The following is a 24,607-nucleotide window of genomic DNA, read 5'->3' as shown; positions in this document are numbered from 1 at the left end:
CATCTCAATTTGCAAATTTGCAAGTCGCCATTCTCTGGTTTGCATTGATAGACTGTGTTTGAGCATAATGGTGTGCTTTATTATGCCAACATGGAACCAGCCAAATATTTTTTTAAATGAAAACAAACAGAAAAAAAAGTGGAACTATGCTTTCCATACTCACTCCTTTCTATTTTCATTAGTTTTTTTGTTTCCATCTGAAAACTGTCTGTCTTGTACCTCTGTCTTGTATTTCTTTTTTACAGCCATGCATGTATTCTCCTGTAATGTTATTTATTAATTCATTTTTAAGTTATATATGTAAATACTGAATGATTTTGTACATAGTTATGCAGACGTGATAAACATATAAAACAAAATTGATAGAGCATGTAATATGGTGCCTAAGCCTTTTACACAGTACTGTATATACACTGTAGACCCTATATATACACACAAGGTTTTACGGTGATTATGAATCTGACCAGCCAGAAGTACACAGTTAATTATTTTAAGGGTGACAATATTTACTAAATTTAGAATAAAATTAACAAATAACAAAATAACAAATAATAATAATAAAAAAGGCATCCCTAGGCAATTTGTATTCATGGACCAACCATGGGGATTATGCAAATGAAAGCATAAAAAAACAGAATAAGATTTATGGATACTGCTTGCACCTGCCTGGGGTATGATTGCGCGATTATATCCAAATCGTTCAAAAAGGGCGAGGGGAAAAAAGTAACATCAAGCACTCACTGTTTTGAAAGCATATCTGGGACGAGACTATGAGGTGATGAAATGGAAGCAAAGAATATCTATTTGAGCTTCAAACGACACAGCTCTGGAGTCCATTAGTTGACCTTAGTGGTACTTGAATGATAACTGTGGATGCTTTATACCTTCCCATCTTATCTGTAAGAAGAGTGCTTTTAGTGTGCTTTAATTTTTTCCATGTTGGATTTTTCTCCACTGGTAAGGTACTGTAGGTTATGACTTAAGTACTTATTTTGAACATGGTTGGTTCTTTAATTGTTTATCTGGTTTTGCTCAATCAAGAGCAGTTCCAGACTCTCTTAACGTGTAATTTATGGGCAGGACTACAAATATTGATGGTGTATCTGCTACTAAGAAAAGCATGTCCTGCAACAGTTAGTCACACACCTAGATAGAAAGTGCGAGCAATACCAAGACATACTCTTGTTTAGCAAAGAAGTGCCAGTTTGTATCAGCCCTAGTAAAGACAAAAAACTTATTCCTGACTAGGATGTAAGGATGTGCATGCAACCTATCTCTGTTGTCAATTTTCACATTCAAATTTCACGCTGTTAAGCTAACCTATCCAATTGACCTCCACATCCTTGGTATCTACCACCCTCCTGGTCCTATAGAAAACTTTCTATTTCTTAGTCTTTTCCTGTCTGATAACACTCCACTCACTGTCCTTGGAGATTTCGATCTTCCCTCTGACAAACTCCAGTCATCTTTCCTCCTCCATCTCTTTAACTCCTTCTCATTAACATTAAACAGCTGGCCTCCCACACACAAGAGAGGGATTTCCCTTGACGTGTTTTTTTTAACAACCTTCCCCAGTCACAGCTGTCACTGCTATCCCTTTTCATAAATCTGATCATTACCTGGTATCCTTCACCATCACCCTTCTTATCCTGCCTAAAGCCAACCACAAAAATGTATCTTTTACCCACAAATACTTTCACTCTATCTTCCCTTCTTCATTGTCCTCCTGTACCCTATGTTCCCTACCAGACCCAGAACCCTTTTCCTCTCTTTTATCATCCATGGACATCCAATGCCCTCTGTCTTCTAAACCAAGGAGGATTTCTTGTCCTTCACCTTGGCTATCTGATGTATTACGCAGCAATAGAAGAGAATTAAGAACTGCAGAGAGAAGATGAAGGAAATCACAGCTTAATGCAGACGTTGTCTCTTACTCTCTGAATTTTCATGTGAAGTGACTTCTGCTAAAACTGCCTTTTATAAGGAATACATTTTTTTTATGAAAGCTTCTGCACATAATACTTGTCTTGGACCTTCGGTGGTGCTCTGGTGGTGTTTCAGAGTAGCATCTTTTGGAGGGGTGTTAGGTCAGAAGTAACCACTAGAGGAAGAGACATGTTTTGTTTTGAATTGCATTTCCCAGAGTGCACCTCGGTTAGGTAAAGGGCACGCATCTGAGCCAAATTTGCTAATCGCTAACAACTATTTATTTAGCCAAATTTGCTAATCGCTAACCACTATTTATTTGTTATAAATAGTTGTGTCCTTGGTTTGGTAGTTTGTCTTGCATTTTTTTTTTTATCTTGTGTTTACTTACTATTTTCTGGACAGCTCTTAAAACTCTAGTCATTTTAGTATTCTCCTTAGTTGTTTTCTTTGCTTGATGCAAAAGTAGTGATTTTTTTTTCATGTTTGCTTGTATATTAACACAGCAGATTGCAGGATAGTGTACACACTCCATATGTAATATTAGACTATTAAATGCATTAACATTAACATTCAACTCTATTGACTAATAAAGGTGATCTACTGTACATGCAATGATTATCACCAAAGACTCAATCAAGAAATAACTCACTTTACAGCTGATCTATTACCACTGCATTTTTCCCCAGATCATAGGGTTTTTAATACCAGCTTTTTAATACTAGATGTAATTCAATTTAAGGCCATTATTGCAACAGTGATCAGGGGGGGCAAATCTTGCCTGGAGATTAAGTCAACAGTGGGGAGTGTTGCCTGGAGATTAACTCAAGTTGGTTTATTTATTTGTACAGTTTTCCACATTCAATGCTAATCATAATGTCTTATGAAATGGTTCTCATTCTAATGCATTATTATTTTTAAAGCGAAACCAAGCTTCTGTAGCACAAACTTAAAAGTAAATTGATGAAAAAAAAGTGACGTTAGGCTACATTCATATTACAAGCTACAATGCTCAATTCCATTTTCTGATCAGATCGGATTTGCATATAATGACAGTTTACATTCACTCTAATGTGGACGCGTCTGTCCTCTAAAACGGTATGTATGTGCACATCGATGCGTCTTTGCTCACCTTATCTGAATAAAAATGACATATTTGTGCAACCACTCATTCCTTTTAAAAATGGATTTAAAATATCCTTTTTTTATTTTGCTTTGGAGGATGGCAAGAGCAACAGCCGGCTGCTAAACATTATCATAAAACTAACTGCGTGTCACATTATATTGTACTGATTATATACGTACATGTATATGTTTGAAGGACGCCTAATGGAATTACATTTACATAAATTATAGATCCATATGTAAGATATTTTGAGGTAAAATAATTTATTTTAATTTGACAAGTAAACTGACTTACAAAATTTAAAAGAGCCCTATTATGCAAAAATTATGCATTTTCAGACTTACAGTTGTACAAACAACAACACAAATTCAACCTAAAAGCATTTCTAATGTCACACTCTTTTTCTTATAAGAATTCTTCCAGTGATTCCAGTGACTCCACACTTACCAGACCAGCTCTGTAATGTATCAATTTGACTATAACAGTTTTTGAAAATTACGTCCATGGACCCACAGACTTAAAGACATGGCGTCAAGATTCGTTATATACGGTTGGACAAACCCACGCATACATTTGCTCTTTGCATAAGAAGTAGGTTACATGAAGGAAGCAAACAAGAAAAGAAGCACAAGAACAGAGAAACAAAGAACAACTCAGCTGTTTTCCTACTGTATTACCTGCAAACCAGGACACTGTCATCTTTCTCCCCTTTATGCTTCAAGTGACCGCATGAACAACCCAGAAGTGCAAACATAGGCACATTATTTGTTGTGTTCTTTTCTTCGACTCACAAGAAAATGTGGGTAAAATATGAACCACTTTTGCCCAAAATCATGGCTTCATAAATATAAATGCACTTCTTTTTTTTATTAAAAAAAAAAATATTCTTTGACATGATGTCACAAACTCTTTGAAACTGCTACATAAAAGCCACTGCATTTCATGTATGAAGGCTTTAAAAATAAATATGGATCTGATGAATTTGGGTGGTGCTCTCCTTAGCTTTTCAGTAACAGCAATTAAGTGGGCCACATATACAGCCATGTGGTTTACCAAATTCCTGACACGTCATTAGGAGGGCGGTGCGCATGTAACATTTGCAGTTGCAAACAAATCACAAGTATCTCATGTGTTTTGTACAAAGAAATAGACATGCAGTGGACCAGATACCAATATTTACAATTATATACAATATTTTCAGGGTGTAAGTGAATGTATAAAATGTCTAAATGCCTAAAGTTCTGTATATTATGTGTGTGCATGTGTGGGGGCAGGAGAAACAAATCTTTTTTTTTTTTTACTGGTTTCAGTGAATGAGTCCGGAAGCATGGTGATAAAAAATGGCTGTCCTGATGGAGAATAATCCTAATTTCAAAAAATCCTCAACAAAACAGAGTTCACAGTCCAAAAAAGTGTTAAACTTTGACATCTGGGATTCCCCTCGCAAACTTCATTTGCAGTCTAAGTAAAGTCAACATCCGTGTATGTGTGTGTGTGAAAGTAGTCCTACACAATATCCCTGTCCCCCTCCTGTCTCTGCTTCCTACACATAGTCTGATTCTTTTTAAAGGTTAAGTGCAAGATAATCACTTTTATTTTACTTTATATTTTCTATTAATCATTTTATATGAATATATTTGGGTTGTGGAACGAATCATTGTAGTTTACATTATCTTCTATGGGAAAAATCACTCAGACAAAATTGCACCCAGAAATTCACCTTGTGATTTATTGTAAAGGAGCAGCGACAACATTTAACTGTGAGATTAATTTTTTTTTAACATGATTACAGTTTTTGGCCACATGATGGCAGTTTTGGAAAAGATTTAGTCAAGTGGATTGGTATGCTACGTATGTCAAAGGTGATTTACTTCGTCCGACTTACGAACAAGTCCTACTTACAAACGTACCCCTGGAATGGAGCAAAACAACATCTAATGACCTACTGTATATTTTAGTTCAAGACTGCAAAAATCCCTAAACGTAAATAAAAAGTTTTTCCTAAAATTTCAGTATCACCATTTGGTAATAGTCAAAGTTAAAAAATTAAAAAATTATAAAAATCTTCAGAAGAATTTTTCCTTCAAGAGATGTATTAAAAAGGAAGCCCATCGACAAAATCACTGTTTCTAACTACAAGTGGCATTCAAGTGAAACTTGGGATGTAATTGCTTGTGAATGAAAATATAAAACTGATTTACATCAAAGAGGATGTTGAGCACAGTACTATGATGAAACTTTTAGCCTCAGTAAAACATTTGATGATGCACTTTTTAAAGCAGACTTTTTAAAGCAGCCCTAAGCCCACGGCAGTTGCCCCATAAACATTCACAGAGTGAAATAACTGATCCTTAAAAATCGACTGATAATCTGTGAGAAACAATTTTAAGAGACACATTTACCAACACCACTTGCATGTTACAGGAACTCAGCTAAGAGTTATTCCCAAATCCCTGATACAGTCCTGAACTCGCTCAAAGCAATTTAGTAATTTCTGGGACATTAAAACAGATCTCAGGAAGCCAGTATTTCAGATGTAAAGCAAGCAGTCTGAAAAAAAACTTTCTACCAGAACTTTATCCAAGCACTAGTGAAATGCTACGATAAGTGCATTAGTATAACAGTATTACCAATATAAAGAATTACAGGTAGTTTTTACTCTTAAAACTGTGTTCTGTTATTCTGCACAATCAAAAGTCCAGTTTGACTTGAATGCCCATCATATTATAGTGTAAGCGGTAGCAGGAACTTACATGTTTTATAACTTAAAAACAAATCTTCAATAATATTATTCAGGAAAAGAAAATAAAGCAGGCTGAACTGACCAAATTGTCCTGCTGGTGTTAGAGTTGAATCGAAAGGTTGGAAGATTGAAAGAAATGGACACCGCTTCACAAAACCATGGGAAGTCTTGCCTGAAGCACTCTAACCAAAGCGAAAATATAAGGGAAGCCTGTACTTTATTTTTCTTTCTTTCTTTCTTTTGTAAAAGTCATTGGGGGCAAATGGCAATTTTTAAGAAAAAGAAAAAACAAATGTAAATAAGCCTTTCTTCATGAAAGGTGTTTTTTTCATAAAGGGAGAAAACCTTAAGGCACAGCATTTCTTAAATTATAGGGCAGATATAACTTATTTTATCATTTTTTCTGGGACCTTGTTTGATTGAAATTGATTTTCTTACAAAAACCTCACATATTTTGGTGTTGTAATGGTTCCAGAAAATACTTATCCCAGAAAGCTACAATTAGCGCTCCAGATGGCATATGCCATTCTCTGCTTAGCATAATCTCCCAACACTACCAATGTCTTCTGCTGGCGAATTAAATCCACTGGATATGTATTGGATTAAGGGAAGCTGAAGAGCCTTCCTGATTACTCTCACTCATCTGTCAGTTACATACCACTTCAAGCACCTGTCACTTGTGACAACCAGAGATGGGTATTATGTCATCGTAACGTACAAGACAAGCGTTTGTCACCTTATGCAATGCTGTAATATACAAATCTGTCATTTGGGAAATATGTATGTGAAAATGAGCATGCAGGTATTTGCATAGTTGAACAGGCTGTCAGAGAAGCTGTCAGTTACTTTACCCTAACACTGGGAGATCGCAGAGGTCTCGGAGCGATCGCACTCGTGTTTCCAGTGACATCTATTGCTTCTCTGCTTAACCATCATGTGGGACGATACTTGGTTCAGATTTAGAAATGCAGATGGGGCTGAGTCATCACATAGCAGCAAAACCAATTTATTATAAGCTGTCAAGAAAGGAGGTTTCTCAACAATGGTGAAAATTCATTTTGCAGTCTGGAGTGCTCTTGTTTACAAATGTTTCTAGTTGTTTCCTCCATTAAATATATAATTCAACCAAATCAAAATGCATCCAAATTTTCCCTTAACACGAAGCGTATTATCACGTAAGTACATTATACTGTAGCTACCATTTCACTGACATGATGGTCTGTTGGACAGCACATTAGCCTGGGTACCCTGGACAAGCTTGCGTTTTTGAGTGATTGGATTAGTTTTTAATTAACTCCTGCCCTTCCTTAGGATCAGCAACCAGACCAAGAACATTTACAAAACAAAGTTTTCATTAGGTATGTGCTGTATATACAGTATGTGTTCAGTTTGCCTGATGATCTTCGATGCTATAGCATTCACACACACCAGTCAAGTCGCAAACAGGCTAATGGTAAATTCAAGAAATTAGATTATAGATGATCTTTTCAGAATCAGGAACCTTCAACTACATGGAAATGAACCTGAGGAGAATGAAATGCAACATGGTAAAGGGTTAAAAGTGCAGGGTTAAGGGAAGTTACCCAGTATTAACTACAATATCTAAGTTCTCATACTTGTATGTTATAACTTTAATAATAAAATATGTTATTAACTTGAACTGTTAACTATTAACTCTAATTTCTTTTCCTATTTTTTATATACTTTATATACTTTATATTTGACCTCTTCAGCAAACCTTTCATCAAATGCGGCTTTAGTTTTCTCCAAACACTCTGTTGTCCGAACAGAACTTGCTGTTCCTGTTCAGAAAGTTCCATTTTTAACTTCATCAGTCCACAGCATTTGTTTCCAAAATGCCCCAGGCTTCTCTAGATGTTGTCTTGCATGCACTTTTGTGATGAGATCCAAGGTAACCTTTTTTTTTCTGATCTGTCTTTCATGCAGAATATTTTAGTGAAGGAACACTGCAGAGTAGAATGCTACACCACCACCACCCCGTGAACCTGTCTGTAGGCCCTTACTGACATTTTGCTTTTCTTTTCTTGTCAGTGCAATGACAGTGATATCTAGCTGAAGTTTCCTTGCTTAGCCAGAGCTTGCATTGACTTTTACTATTCCCCTCAGCTACTTTTTCTTAATGACAATTTGGACAGTAGAAGCTGTGAGATGGACGTCCTTCGATAACTTTTTATAGGCGTTCTCTGCTTTGTAAACATCTTCAATCTCAGCTGCTAAGATGGGCCCATGATTGTTGAGTGGTTGCACAAGATTACTGTGCTCTGGAAATCATATTATGACAGACAGTTCTTGACCTCTCAAATGAGTCCTCGTGGGTAAGTGAAAGGGGACCTATTATGCAAAATTAACTTTTGTCATTTCTAGACAGTCAGATGGGTCTCCAGTGTATGAGTACAAGGAAAAAAACATGAGAAATAATAATTCTTTGGGTTTTTGGTTTTTTTCATTTTAGTGATTAAACAAGCCTATAAGAAGACATCCTTCACCAGCTTGTTGCTCAGCTTCAGTGTACATCCAGGTACTCTGACTTCCCCCTACAGTTCAAAGACGTGCAATTTGGTGTTCCCAAGCTGCCCCTATCGCCCCCCATGACTCTGTACAGGATAAGCCATATAGAAATATTTTAGCAATCATATTGATTCAGTGTATAATGAGCTATAACATTAAAATCAGTAACATTAAAACACCTACAGTAGGTTCTGGGTTCCCCTATGCCCCTTGGGCAGCTCAGACCCATCAGGATGTGGATCCACAAGGCTTGTGGTGGAGTGTTGTTGTGTCTGGCATTAGGAAGTTGGCAGCGGATCTTTTGGGTGCTCTGGTCTTCCGTGGCCCAGACTTGTTTGCCTGGTGCATCCCATAATAGCTTGTTTAGATGGAGTTCGCAGGCTGGGTCGTCTGGTTTGGACTCATCGCCTGCTGGGCCCTGTTTGTGGTGGGCTGTGGTGCTCTGGGGTGTTCTGATGCCTTTGGAGTTCTTATAGCGAGCATTGACTATGTTTGTGATTTGGCCTGCAATAGCTTTTCTGTGGGATCAAACAAAACAGGGCCTTTGGTCCCTGCAGGCATAGGGGAGCCTTGAGTGCCCATGATGCTGTTACCAGTTTGCTGTATAGTTAGTGATCAATATGGTGTTGATATTACATCTGATCAATGGATGGCACTGAAGCTACTGTAAATGCTGCTGTATGATATGCTCATGTGTGCTAAACAGTACTATATGCTCTAACTCATTCTATGGTACATATGAAATCAAACTACATAATGTAAGAACCCACAGAGAAGATGTTACAGTACCCTTACTCTATTTTAATTTTTCTATTTTCTATACGGCGTATTCGCTGTATGGTTCGTTGCCTATTTAAGGGAACTCGGGGAACTAATCAGGGGACACCCTGCATGGGATGCAAACGTCATCTCAGAGCACAAGCACACACAATTTTACATTTAACTTAATTTAAAAACATCCATCAGCCTACAATGTATGTATTTAACCTGTAGGGGGAACTGTAGTACCTGGAGGAAACCCTCAAAGCAAGGGAAGAAATTGAACACTCCACACAAACACAAACTGGAGATGAGACTCGGACCCCCAACCCTGGATGTCCGAAGCAGCTGTGCTACCAGCTGTTGTCTGAATTTCTGTGCTCCCTCTGTTGCTATTTGCTTTTATATTATGTCTCAGACAGGCTTATTAGGTAATGTAAACCCTCTGAGCTGTCAAAAAGAACATCTATAAATACCCCTGCTGCTAGATTCCCTGCTGAGAGATAAGATAATTTACCATTTAAAGCCTGGGTCCATACAACATCATCCTTGACTGGCTCAGTGATTAATGGCATGGGCAAATATAGCAAGGCTATTAGTCTCATGTGGGTAGAAAAAACAGCCCTAGGCACGAGATGTCCTCGGGAATAGAGATATAGAGGGTGTAAAGGAAAGAGGGTTAATAAATATCTGTACTCTGATCATAGAGAGAGGAATACCAGCTGCGACCCGACCACTAGGTCATGTTCCATTCCACGGCTGCGATATTACCAAGCGGCAGGTGTTCCATATCGAAATGTCCTCGAGCTCTCAGTAAATCACGAGAAACCACCTTGCCTCATCACAGAGAAGCAGATATATTCCCTAATGGATTTATTTAACAATGTGCGCTGTTGGAACACTTCTGACTTCGCATCAAGCTAAAATTACGACACGTAAATGCTTTTAGAGCAAGTACAACAATTACCTAAAAAAAAAACAACTATCAACTTACTTACACTGCTTAACATTTCCATTTACTGTATTTACTACCGTATTTACAGTAGTACGGTGGTCTGGATTTCACAGTAGCGGAATCTTATTAAAATAATGAAGATCCAGTTTTTGAGGGTTTTTAAATGTTTTGGATTGTTAAGTTTTCTCAGGATGCTAAACCCATGATTTGCTTTACATCTGAAATGCTAGCCTCCCAGGAACTCCATTAATAGCCCTAATGTGGCTTGAAGCAAGGTGAGAACTATATGAAGGCTGTGGCAATAACTTCCAGCCAAATGCCTGTAATGTGCAAATGATTGTTCGTACACTTCCCACAAACAGATTTCTGCATGTTGCTAAAAATTTATCTGACGATTTTTAAGGATCTGGTGTTCCACTTGTTAAATGTTCACAGGAACGACCGTAATGCTCGCCAATCCACTTTAGCTGGTCATTCACAGTGTACAGATCTCTTTAAAATGTGTAAAATGTGTACCTTTCATACAGTATGTTTTACTGCGCCTAAGAGTCTCATCACAGTACTGTATTTAAAGTCTCCTGTAAATGTCAAAAGGTTTTAGGCAATAAGTCCCAGTCAAACTTGAACGTCTCTCGTATTTACTCTTACAACTTTGCCTATGCTTGGCGACACGGTGTAAATAAGAAGCCAGGTTCCCAAGCACAGCTGTGAAAACGGTCTGTCTGCCTTAAGAAGTTATTTTCAAAACCAAGGTATAACATGTTTCTGGTTGTGTAGCATAGTGGAACAGAACTAACCTTAACAGATTTAGTTTGTAAATGGAATAAACACCAGCTGTGCATTTTTTCGGTCTATGAGCCTGCCCCAGTCGCTATTATTAAAGAGATTGAAGAGTGGTGGGATGAAAAAAAAAAAAAAAAAAAAGTAAGAGTATATAGTAATCAAGCCAACAACAACGTTTAACCCTTCAGGTTTTTTACTTCATCTCATATTAATTGAACTTCGAATTAAATTAATTAATAATTCTAGCTTTTCCATGAATTGGTCTGCTGGTTTATTGCATTGGATTTGAAATGAAAATGTAACTCCAACGCTGCTATGCATAACGATTAAACATTACTGGATTGAATGGATGACAGTTTAATAAAAAAATGCCCATCTTTTCTTTGAGTCTTCAAATGCTTCCAAACTCCTTTATGAGTAACTTCATCCCTTTGAAGCTCATCAGGCCTTGTGTTTCAAGTCAATAGTTCAGTGAATGCAGCTATAATGTTAAGTGTACTACAGTTTAGTTTTTTTTTTTCCAGAAAGAAAAAAAAGAAAAAGGAACAAAGCATGTGTTTTTTTTTTTTTTTACATTTATAATATCAAGGCCGGTGCTAAAGCTTTGGACAGTGCAAAGCAGAATAGAAAGACAGGCTGCAAATGTGCTTTGGTAGGCTGACAAGACAACGCAAGCGCAGTGGTAAAAATATATTTATATATAAAATAAATAAATAGATAAAATTCCTGCATACGCTTTATTACCAGTGCTCACATGTTCATATGAGTGACTTATTAAATGCCATAAAGGAAAAAATCATAAGTATGTTACAAATTAGGGTAATCAGATCTGTCCTAGCCCGTGCATTTTATATCAAATAAATGTAAACATTTATTATAATTCTTCTTCTTATTATTATTAATTTGCCACCAACATTATAATATCCAGTTCCATCATCATCATCATCATCATCATCATCACAGTACCTTAATAAAGCTCTTCTTAGTATCATGAAGTAAAGCTGGAAAAGCTCTGGCCACCCAGGCCTGTAATTACAGACGTTTATAGCTGAATGGATTCTGGTTCAATACGCCATTAAAAAAAAAAAAAAAAACACCTAAAATTGTTCTTAATAACAGTCCTCTGAGTTGTGTTCCAGGCTGCACATGGAGCTATTACTTTTTCCATTATATGTTGAGACTGGCTAGGGATAAATTTCTTGTTTATCTTCCCTGACATGTGCTGGGCCTGGGGTGCACAGGTATATTGAGGTGAAGTCAATATTTTGTTGTTGGAAACTGGTGGGACGTGTTGGTGGGCCAGGGCTAGCCTTGCAAACTCAGAAATGCCATGTGCATTTGTGATGACTCACCAGCTCTCGCTCTTTCTCTCTCTCTCTCTCTCTCTCACACACACACACTCATTACAGGCCCTGCATCCTGTGCAAAACAGTTGCGAATAATTTGTATTCAGGTCTATACTAGGCAGGTAAAGAGTGACACACAGCGCAAGCCTGGCTCTAACAATTGCACTTATTTCAGCTGCTTTGCTGACGTCAGGCCCTCACACACTGGAGCTTTCAGCTACAGTTGAGCTTGTGTTCCTCTAATGAGCCTGGCCCTCATCCCTCAGGACTCTGTATCATCCTTCATAGTGTGCTATAGATAACAGTGCTAGGGTAAGTAAGTAGTACAAGTAAATTGCAGATCAGTGACATACATACATATATACATACATATATACATACATATATGTCTTGTAAGCATGGATGCTTATTGGTTAGCATTGTCGCCTTGCACCTCCGGGGTCTGGGGTCAATTTCCGTCTCGGGTCTCTGTGCATGGAATTTGCATCTTCCCGCAGTGCTTGGGTTTCCTTTGGTTTTCCTCCCTCCAAAGACATGCACGTTAGGCTAATTGGCGTTACCAAATTGCCCATAATGTGTAAATGAGTGTGTGAGCATACTGTATGTATGCGTGCATGCCCTATGATGGATTGGCACCCCGTCCAAGGTGTACTCTGTCGCATCTCCTGTGATAGACCCCTTGTGACCCGGTATACAGGATATAGTGATATAAATAATACTTGAGTAAGTGGGTGACATATGTCACTGGTCTGTAATTTACTTGAACTAGTTATACTGTATATATTTCTTGTAGAATGAAGGTGCTAGTGTCCAATAAGAACTTGCAATGACTATAGGGAATTGTCATTAAAAGTTCTGGTGAATGATCACCTTCATTTTCTGAGAAAATATGTCCATCCTGGCAGGAGTGGAATCTTCAAGGATGCCCAGCAACCCATCCACAGTACATTACGGCTTGCTAAATGGATGTATAGTAAATCACATGTTATGGCCTTTCGACTGACAAGATCTTCACTCAATCAGAACAGTCTGGAGCAGCGTGTTGGATATTGTTCATAACAACAACTGAGGAAATAACTTTTGATATATAAGAGTTTTTATTACTCCAGTACAAATCCAAACACTTTTTAACAATGAGAGAATTGTAGTTAAAGGGTGCTAAAGTTGTTTACTGTAGGTGGCTTGTGCTGGCGAACGCAACTTATTATAGCATGTTTTAAATGTTTATCTTTTCTTAACCATATACAACCCCAAAAGAAATTTTGGTATGGTAAACTATAGTGCATATCATAATATACCATATAATTAATGTATTACCATACTATAACCATGGTACATACCATAATAGACCATACTATGGAATATTATGATATGTACTATAGTGCTATAATAAGGGCACTAGTGGCTCAGTAGTAGGTGTTTCACCTGCCACGCAAAAGGCCAGGGTTCAATTCCCAGCCGGTGCCAGTCCCAAGCCTGGATAAAATGAGAGGGTGGCATCAGGAAGGGCATTCAGTGTAAAATCTGTGCCAACCCCTTGCCTGGAGCAGCTGAAAGTACATACAGTACTATACTATGATATCATACCATAATATACCATACTACCGTGGTTCTTAAGAAACTGTAGAAACCATGGTAGGCATCATACTAGAGTACCACATCAGGTACAGTGGCTTCACTGAGCCGTAGGTACAGGCTACAGTACATACAGGTGCCATTCAAGTCCCATGATTCTTTATTATATTTATTTATATTGTATTTTTAAGATTTACCTAAAGCTAATTATACAAATGGACATTTTAAATGACTATATACAGATATATCATTAAGAGTAGTTAAAAAAAAAAATGTAAGCGGTATTGTCTTGTAATCACATTTCCTGAGTTGTGCTGAGCATCATTACATTAAGCGCATCCAGCCTACAGTCATCAATAAACATCACCTTGTAGCAGTACATTCCAAACTTGTAGACAAAAAGGGAACACGACCCCACTGATCTCGCAGTCGTGTTATGCCACATGCAGTCAGTTGACCATATTACCAATGGTCACGCCTCACTGTGCTTGAGTGGAACATGTGTTGGAATAAAGCACAACAGACTGCAAAGAAATGCTAGCATGGTTTTCACATTGGAGCAGGTGGCAGAACTTCGCTTAACATTTTTCAAGGAGGAGAAAATCCACTTGGTTCTAATTTTAATTTTAACCTTAAACCCAGGGTTGACTCAGCAAACCAAGCTTGAATTATAGTTCCAAATTATAGGAACTAATTTGAAAATCTACAAATATATTTATTTATATACTGTACCGATATATTTATACAGTATACAGTATGTTTACGTTACAGATATAACGAATCTGAACATTCTAGTGAACATTCCACTGTTTTAAAAAGATAAAAAAGCCAAAGTCAGTATTCTGCCATTGTATCTTCAAAGATATAGCATGCCATTCTTACCTTACAGTGATTCTGACTTATTTCATTATTTGTTATTTTTATTCTGACTTACTATATAATTTAAATTATTTAATTATTTCATTATTTCAAGATATTTTGTCAGCACCTCAACATTATATCAAGTTAATGTCCTATCAGTTTCCCTAAATATCTCATTCTTCTGAAGTAATAATTTTTTTAAAGTATGACATTATTTTAATTTGATATTTCATTACTTGAATGTTATCTCATTATTTCAAGATATTCTACATTTAGTTTAATGAAGTATCTCCGCCTATTGTTTAATACATAATAGATTTTGTCATTATTGCAATTTAATTTATTATACTTTGATAAATATTCTTGTATGTCATTTGAACTTGGTATTTAATTGGCCATTATTTTATAATAATGTAATAATGTATAATCTTCTTCTGACATTGAGCTTTCTTATTCCACGTACAGTGGAACCTTAGATTGCAAGTAACATGGTTTGCGCGTATTCTGCAAGACGAGCAAAGATTTTTAAAATAAATTTTGACTTGGAAAATAAGCAAGTCTTGGTTTACGAGTATCGAGTATCATGTATCACGCATGCATTTCTTGGGATCACTCGTTCCGAGCGTCACGTGATCACAAGTGAGCCAATGTTTTTTTTCTCTCTCTTACGCTACGGAATGGTGGGTAATCATCTCCCCTGCTGGGTCTTAGTGCCTGTCTGTTATTGGTATAATTAACATGCATGCGTGTACTGTTTACTATAACACTGGGACCACATGTTTGTGCGTAAAACATATTTTATTTTGTGTTTGGAATGCGTGTGGGTACAGGGTGTGTGAACTGTTCATTATAACACGTGTGTGTGCACGTGTAATGCAAAAGAAAAAAAGAAAAGAAAAATTTTAAATCCATTTTCTCTCTCTCTCTGTTTCAGCTTGCAGTTTGTGTCTGTGTGCAGGCACGTCATTGGTCACCGTGCCCTTTCACACACACACACCCTCCTTTTCTCGCCTTCACACACACCCTCCTCCTCTCGCCTTCAGACACAAACACACACACACACACTCTGCTCTACACAGAAACACTGCTCTGTCGCAATTCTTTTCAAAGGTAAAGTTCAGGTTAATTTGTTTAATTTTTACTTACAGCAGTGATTCCGTTAGTATGAGAGTTGTTAGCGATGTTCCTTGCTAATTTTCCCGATAAAACAGGCCTTCCGTTAATGTGTGTGTGTGTGTGTGTGTGTGTGAAACCTAAATAAGAGAGAGGAATGGTTTACTGTGTAAGATGAGAAGGGGTACACTTATCTGTTGGGATTTATTTTTACTTCTATTTAAAGGGAAAGAGTAATTTGTTTTATTTTTAAACTATATATTGTATTCCTTATTTTTTGTATTTATTTTTTGGGGCTGTAAAACCATTAATTTGAGTTTCTATTTGTTCTTATGGGAAAATTCGCCTTGATTTACAAATGTTTTGAAATAATCCAAGGTTTCCACTGTATGTGATTAATTTAATATAAAATCCAATAAGTTTGGTTATAACTGGATGCATCTAATAAATGTGAAAATAATATATGGGTTACAAATGATGAAATAATATGGGTTATCTTAAAAATTATTTGTTATTTGGATTTATTGCATTATGTAAAATAAGATATTTGAGATATTTAACCAATACCTTAATATATTATGTGATACACATTTTTTTTTAATCAATAGAAGGTAATTTATTCTTTGCTGTTATCGGACTGCTTTAATTTTATTTTGTCTCTTTTTGTAACTGTCATGGCTGTCCCCATTTATGATCCTGTTTATTTAATTTTTTATTCTGTATAGGGATGCACCGAATGTTCGGCAACCGAAATTATTCGGTAACAAGTAAAAAGGCCGAATAAATTTTGCTGAACAATGACGTTTTTAATGACGCGATCAAATAGTAACCCGCGTAGAGTGAGAGGCGCGCGCTTTATGCAGCAAACATGTCAGCAGTGTGGAAGCACTTTAAAGACACTGTTCTGCTGAATTGTTCAGAGGGGGTGCATCTGCAAAAACGTACAGCACTTTAAGTTTAATTTATCACTTAAAATCAAGACACCCCGAACATCATGCAGAGTACGAGAAAGACACGGCGGCGGCTACGGCAACAGCAGCAGCGAATCCACATTTTTTGCACCATTTAATGCACATTTGTTGTTGTAGACATACAGAGTTACATTCTTTCAGCAGTCAGTTATAGCCCTAACATAGGCTATTCAAGAAGGGGGGCTTCAAAGATAGCCAAGTAAAACATTTTTTTTTATTTTACTAATTTATTTATTTTAAGTTATATTGTGCTTTGTTTGTATAATATCTGCTGGAATGTTTAAAAAAATGTTCAGTGTTAAATAAATATTTTGAAATTGTATTTTTGTTATTTGATTTAGTTTTTTGAAAAGCAACACAAAATAGTAAAAAGCAAATTTTTACTATTTAATAAATAATAAAAATAAATTGGCAAAATAAAGGGAAAAAAATGCGAAACACCGCGTTCGGTCTTCGGCCAAGCATTTCATTATTGTTCGGTTTCGGCCAAAAATTTCATTTCGGTGCATCCATAATTCTGTACTGCACTCTTATGTTAACATTTGTCCCGAATTTCCAGTTTGATCCACTTGCATCCTGTTTGAACTTAAATTCTGGCTATAATAAAATTTAAATGACTTTACCCCCATAAATTAGCGTACTAGCCCTTTCAGTGAGGTTAATAGGGAAGCAATTCTTGTAAATTTTCCTGTACAGTAAAAACTGTAAATTACTCATATAAGGTATAGACAGAACAGCAGAGTATCATTATATCAAGACATGGTCTAAATATTACATATTTGTTTGAAATATATATTTTAAAAATCCTAAATGTCATTTCACAGTTTGTTCAGTCCATTATTGTATTCTGGATCTCTATTGCATTCAGTGTGTCACATGCACTGAAATAATTTCCTTTTATACTTTAAGTAATTGCTTTCCATTCCAGCTATTTGCATGATGAAAAAAACAAAACAGAAAAGAGAAAATGTCCTTATGATTATGAAACTAAAAGGGCTATGTGTGTGTGTGTGTGTGTGTGTGTGTGTGTGTGTGTGTGTGTGTGTGTGTGTGTTTGTATGATCCCTGAAACTGAGTCATCATTACCATTCTGCCCTTCCAGCCTACAAGGACCCTACCCTTTCCCATATCGAACAACATTTTATCCTTTCCTATAAAAGGAATGAAAAATGGATGACGGTTCGGAGGTGAAAAAGCCACCGGCTCGATTGCCCAAAGCTAGCAAACAGGTATTACCAAATAGCACCATTACAACAACATTCTGCAAATGGATTTAAAATGAAGCTGAACTTGTGATACATATGGAAGGTTACTTGCCTTAGAGAAAATGACAGTAAGGGGATATTTAGACAGAAATACTTCCATAAGGAAGGCATAAAGATATATTTTTTCAACGGTAGATGAATAAAAGATGCACTTGGCTCTCTCTGTGAAACATATTTGTTTCGACTGAAATTGATGATTTCATAAATGGATGAAGAGGTCTTCTCCACCCAGAAGATATATCTACCTCTTTGTATATGCAAAGCCTCATTTGAAATCCTAATAACCAGAAACCTCCGCCTACAACCTGACTAACCTGGAGAATCTGATATAAATGGAAATATATCTACAAAGTTACTGAACAGTAACAGTGTTTCAGTTAGTGGCCTCTATCTATGATGCTCTCATGGTCTAGCTAAAATGATTTTGTTTGGTGGACAGTAGCTAACAGGATCTTGGTTGGTGGACAGTAGCTAATAAGACCTCAGTTAACAGTCACTAGCTAGGATGTTTTCAGAACCTACAGTAGCTTACTGGACACTGTTTGGTAAATAGTATCTACAACAATTTTGGTGGAAAATAGCTAACATGAACCAACAGAAACCTTGTGTGGTGACAGTACCTAACTGGACATTTTTTGGTTAACAGTATCTAACAGGATCTTGGCTGGTGGATAGAAACTAACAGGACCTCAATTTGTGGACAGCTAGGATCTACTGTAGGGTGCTCTTAGGATCTACCTAAAACAATATTGGTTATTGGATAGTAATTAACATGATTTTGGTTTGTTGATAGCGGCTGACAGGATGTCAGTTGTTGGACACTAGCAAACAGGGTCTCACTTAGTGGACACTAGCTAACAGGTCTCCAGACCTGGAACCGCTAAAACCAGGTTTCAAATTCATGCAGCCCTGTTAAATCAATGTTTAAAGTAGATTAAGTTCTTAACTTGCTGTTATCTGGTGGTCACTCATTAATTAATTAACTCATTCATTAACTTATTCATCTTTGGTAATCCGGGTTACAGTTGTGATGTATCTGGATTTTGGAAGTACTGGGTACAAGATGGTAATGGATAGAACTCTACCACAGAGCTTTATGCAAACCCAGATTATCCATTATTCACTATTAACAGCAAAATAGCATAATTAATCGTTACTTATGATAATATTTATATCAATATATTTATTGACAAATCTATTATAATTTTTTTTTTAAGGGGGAAATCAGAGAAACCAGAAAAGATCCACATGGACAAAGATTTAAAATGTCCATACTGACAGTAACCCAAGGTCAGTATTTAGCCCAGAACTTAAAGCATTACAGTATGTCATCAATGATGCATTGGATAGGCCACTGGTGGCTCAGTAGTAGGTGTTTCGCCTGCCATGAGGAAGGCCGGGTGCGATTCCCAGCCAGTGCCCAAAACCCCAGCCACGGGATGCAGTGCCAGTTCCAAGCCCGGATAAAATGGGAGGGTTGCGTCAAGAAGGGCAACCTGTGCCAAGTTGTAGTGCGGACTGGGTATTCCGCTGTGGCGACCCCTTGCCGGGAGCAGCCGAAAGACCAACAACAACTGCTAGATGCATTGGATCCTGTTTGGGAGTCTTAAGTGAATTTCAAGTTCACCTAAATGCTTAATAGTCTTTATGTAAAACAACAAATACAGTAAGTATGCATTTTTTTTACCTTTTCTGCAGACTGCGCTGTTCCAAAGAATATAGGAATGAAGGCCAGCCAAACAATACAGGTGGTGTACATGGTGAAGCCAATGGGCTTGGCCTCGTTGAAGTTCTCGGGAACTCCTCGTGTCTTGATGGCATAGACCGTACATGTGACCATAAGCAAAATACTGTATCCCAGTGAGCAAATTATTTGTAAATCTGTAATGTCACACTTGAGCACACCTCTAGCTTTGTCTGGATTGATAGTTTTCTGTTCATCATAATCAATTATTGTGTTCGGAGGATCCACCCCAAACCATATGAAGACTCCAAGAAGCTGCACCGAAATGAGGCTCGATGTTATTGCAAGCTGGGATGTTGGACTGATCAGTCTAGGTGGTGTCACTGACTTCTTCCCCTCTTCAAAGATTCGGTAAATTCTATTTGTCTTGGTTAGCAGTGCAGCGTAGCTAATACACATCCCCAAGCCGAGGAAGATGCGTCTGAAGGAACAGACCGCTGCATCAGGTTTGGCAATCATCACAAAAGTTATAATATAGCAAAGGAAGATCCCTGTCAGAAGCACATAGCTGAGTTCCCGTCCTGAAGCTCGCACTATGGGTGTGTCGTTGTAACGGATGAATGTAGCCATGACGAAAATGGTAGCCACGATGCCGAGCATTGCCAAGAAGACAGGGATGACTGCCCAGGGAGAATGCCACTCCAGCTTGACGATAGGGATGGGCTGGCACCCGGTTCGGTTACCATTGGGTCGCATATTGTAGGAGCACAACTTGCATGTTGTTTCGTCAAACTGGTACTGGTAGCCATCACAGGGCTCACAGTGCCAGCAGCATGGCATCCCTTTTACTGTTTTCTTCCTTTGGCCGGTCTTACATGGCTTGCTACAGATGGATCCAGGGATTTCAACATCACCACTGGGCCACTGCATGTCCTCCATCTGAAAGAAGTCAACAAAGAACATGGTCTTAATACTATTTTGTTTAAGTGAATTTTAAAAAGTACATATTGTCCTTAGATTATTCTTTAAAGGTTCTTTATATGGTCAAGAGATCTTGCTTGCCTAACAGGTTCTATTTGGACCTTCATTTTTGAGAATTTTTAAGAGTGTTTGAATATTGTAAATCATTGTTTTTTTTTATTTTTTATTTAAGAGTTATTGTGGTGTGTAAATTTGGTAACATGTGACTTTTTTTATAAACTTGGTCAGAGGCTTAAAAAAACATTTAAGAAGCAACAGCAGGCACTATAGTGCAAAATGCCAGTTGGGACTAGTTAATTTAATTGCTGCAGCTTTTTTTTCATTTATGCTTACCATTCCTAAATGAAATAAATATAAAAAGAAGCTAAATTACATAAGAACTATTATGGTAGGATAAATAATAATGGCCGACCAACACTACAGGTGTACATAATGTATTCACATAAATAAAATACACATTTTTTTTTTTTTAGAATTGTTTATTTGCTGTGCACATTTGCCATTTTTTATTTAATTTTTACTTTTTGTGCTGGCATTTTTTTTCTAATCTAATCGCAAAGTGATTTTGAAATATTTTTTGCAGTCCTTTTAAGCTCCATCTCCACGGAGACAGTGCTGAATTTAATTTAACAGTTTTAATTAAAACTTCCAACAATGTGAGGTGGGGAAAGACATCAAACATAGAGAAGTCATTAACTAAGTAGTGCTTCTGATTAACTGATAAAATTTAGGGGGAAAAATACATAAATTAGAAGAAGGTGCATGAAAAGATGAAGTGACAGTTTTTTTTAAAAGCAAAAATAAATCTTTATTCAGATTATAGTTGTGGAATGAACTGTAATAACAAACTGATTGACGTTTGATTCAATATTAAGGCACAACAGAAAATTCTCTTGGTTATATAAACAGGTGGTCAGTCTTGGAGACGCTAAACATGTAATGATTAAAGCCCTAGAAACCTATTACTCTCCGGGGCTATTGTCAACCATTATTTGTTATGGCAAGTTTCTCAGCCTTTCCTTGGCAACAGCGTGAATAGAAGAGTGGCACCTGAAGCAGAGGAAAGAAAAGCCGAATCACATGGGCTGACACACACAGTCGGCTGCTTGATTGGATACGGCCAAGCATTCCAATGTGTGAACAAAAGAAGACACTCGGTGCACACTTCTAATCTAGCACAGCCAGCCATCTGGGATCAGAAGAAGACAGAAAAACAACGAGAGGCTGGACACATCTTTTATGAGCCACCAAAATCTTACTTGTTATGTGAAAGGTCCTTTCTAGTGATTCTGTTGCTTTTTGGTAATATGTGTTTCTGGCTGTTTTTCTTTTTTTTTTTCTTCCTACATCAAATCACCTCCATTATTCACACAACCGGCAATGCTCATTATGCACACATGAAAACAAATGATAACCTGTTACTAATGATACCTACACTCAATACATCAATGACATGAGCTCCAAGCTGGAGGTATAAAAATTTGTGCTTATTGTCTATGAACACATATCCATGCCTTAAGCCTTGGACCTAACAAGAATTTAAGACTTTTGTAAAGGATTTTTTAACTTTCTATTTAAATTATAGTACGCTACTTGTTACCAGGGTGGTGAAAGTGGTTTAAAAAGCTCCTATGAGCTTGCATCCCTAGTTAGCTTCATAGCTCATACTAAGTAGACAAATTGTTGTTTAAGATGACATAACATTATCAGATGTGCTTTCTTGCTGAAAGTGCTTCCGTGACTAGTTTTAAATGTGGGTTTTGGCAGGCAGCTGTTCTCTCCCCTCTTTCCAGTGCTGCAAACCGTACTGACCATCTTTCACCCAGGCTGATGATCAACAGTTACTATAGTTAATGACTATAAGAACACCTGTGAAAAGTGGCAGCATTGTTATGCTCCAAATCAGAACTTATGAAATGTCTCTCGTCCAATCAGACTACTTGGTGAGAAGTAATGGTTGTATAACACAAAACAACTAACAAACAAAGAAATGACGCCTTTGACTGGGAACAAATGAATAAAAGAATGATCTGATAAATAAATAAACAAGTCATTGAAAGAAACTCCAATGAAACAGTTCCACTAAAGGTGCAATCTCGCGCTCAAATGAAACTAAAGTAGCTCGCTCTAGTGCTGTCAAGTGCACAAATTCCATTGAGGCTGCAAATCTAGCCTGGACTGCCACAACCTGAGTGGCATTTCGGGTCAGGGGGAATGAACCCGTGAAAGGGACGGACAAGTGAAAGACGCTTGAAAAAACTCGAATTCACAGAAAAACTCCGGTGCTGCCGAAACCACTAACACAGGAGAGGATTACTTGTGCCTCGGTGGTAGATTGCTTCTGCTCCGGCCAAAAAAGTTCAACGATTTTTGCAGATTAGACTTTGGTGGACCAGATTTATGAATACAAATGAGAAGCAACCTACATATACATGCTTAAAATTCCTACATATTAACATATCCTCTTTGTTTCATATTCACTGAAAAGTATTCAAACATCGGTGGTATTACTGTATGTTTAACCTTTATGGTTATAGTTTATATAAGATGTGCTGTTTAACTCACACAGTTCTTTTCTTTCTTTATTTTTTTTGTTAACTAAATGTAATAGTAAGAAAATTATAGAGAAAAACACAAAGTAAACTACATAATATATAAATTACAGTATGAAAAATATGCTGCAGTCTTAGAAGTAAGAAGCTTTTATTTTTTGTGTAGAAATCTTCATAGAACATCATGTTCGACAATAATGGAGGCTTTCTTTTTTTTAAAAAAAGTGCTAAACATAGAGGAAAAATAATTTTAAACATATGTGATAACAGTCAGGCTTCACAGTTAGTACTTAAAAACAAAACAGCAATGGCTTCTTTTCTAATGTACCGCTTCCCAGTGATGTTAAATGACCTACTAATGAGAGAGTGGAAGTGGAAGCAGCAGAGAAGAATAGAAGAGTAGAAGCATGCTGAAAACATTGCACCTAAACTTCCAGGATGTTGTGCAGACATCTAATGTCATCATGCTGAGTTATGAGTAGAGATACAGCTTTCGAGTCTACAAAGATCTATGAGCTGATGAGTGTGACGGAGGTTGCTGATGGAGGTATTGAATGCTGATCTGTTCCATGCACAGAACATACAGATCTCCTCATATGTATAGAAAATTTGGACTAAAAGATTAAAGTTCTGCTACATTTCTCTCGTTGGATAAAGATAAAACAACAGCTAAATCATACCAGCCGCACGAATGGTATTGTTGTAAATGCAGAAGTCTGTTAATATGATTCTTGTCAATCAGGGAGATCTTTTCATTTCAGCAGTATACTGTATTTGTAGGGGTTCTGATCTTATCAGTGTATCCATAATAACACAGACAGTGCTGTAATACCACCATTCAAGACCCACAACTGGGATTTTATGGTATAGTGTTCTACATTAATCCAAGGCGAGATGGGACCAGTCAAGGCCTGAGGTCATTTAAAGTGTTAGATACCAAGAAGGAGAGTCTAACAACAGGGTTTGAGAGATTATTGATCTTTGAGAGACTACTTAAAAAAAGAATACAGGGTAAGAAAGATTTGATAATACTGTTTTAAAAATTTAGGTTGAGGGAATAGGGACGAATCTGAGTTGAAGCTAAATGAAGACATGATCAAGAAAAAGTTTCATTGTATATAAAGGTTATATTTAGGTTTAAGAGTATGAAAAGTGATGTGAAAGGTTGACAAGCACATATTCAGTATTAATATATAAATATATTTAATTACAGCAGGACTTGGGTGTAGGGGGAAATAATTAGCAAATTCATTTCAAAATTAAAAATAAAATTAAAAGTTTTTTTTTTATTTACTACTTTTGAAGTAGAAGCTGTTAAATAGTAATGGTGCGACTAGTTGACATCATAAGTCAAATAATTAGTGACATGGAGTTCATTTGTAATGTCAACAGTTTCAACATTTCCACACATTAATAATATGGGTTATTTTGTATGCAA

At 36.9% G+C, this 24,607-nt stretch overlaps 1 protein-coding gene across 2 annotated transcripts in view; it reads right to left on the bottom strand.

Moving 5' to 3' along the window:
• LOC128511627 (metabotropic glutamate receptor 7) overlaps window positions 1-24,607 on the bottom strand; it is a 224,341-nt gene that overhangs the window by 18,558 nt on the left and 181,176 nt on the right. For both annotated transcript variants that reach the window (XM_053484569.1, XM_053484568.1), the window contains one exon: window positions 19,640-20,575. In XM_053484569.1, coding sequence (XP_053340544.1) covers window positions 19,640-20,575 — 936 coding nt within the window. The remainder of the gene's footprint in view (window positions 1-19,639; window positions 20,576-24,607) is intronic.

The sequence above is a fragment of the Clarias gariepinus genome, chromosome 23, assembly GCF_024256425.1.
Source record: "Clarias gariepinus isolate MV-2021 ecotype Netherlands chromosome 23, CGAR_prim_01v2, whole genome shotgun sequence".
In the NCBI taxonomy this organism is placed as follows: Eukaryota; Metazoa; Chordata; class Actinopteri; order Siluriformes; family Clariidae; genus Clarias; species Clarias gariepinus.
Note: the sequence above shows the minus strand (reverse complement) of the source record. Positions and strands in the feature narration are given on the sequence as shown.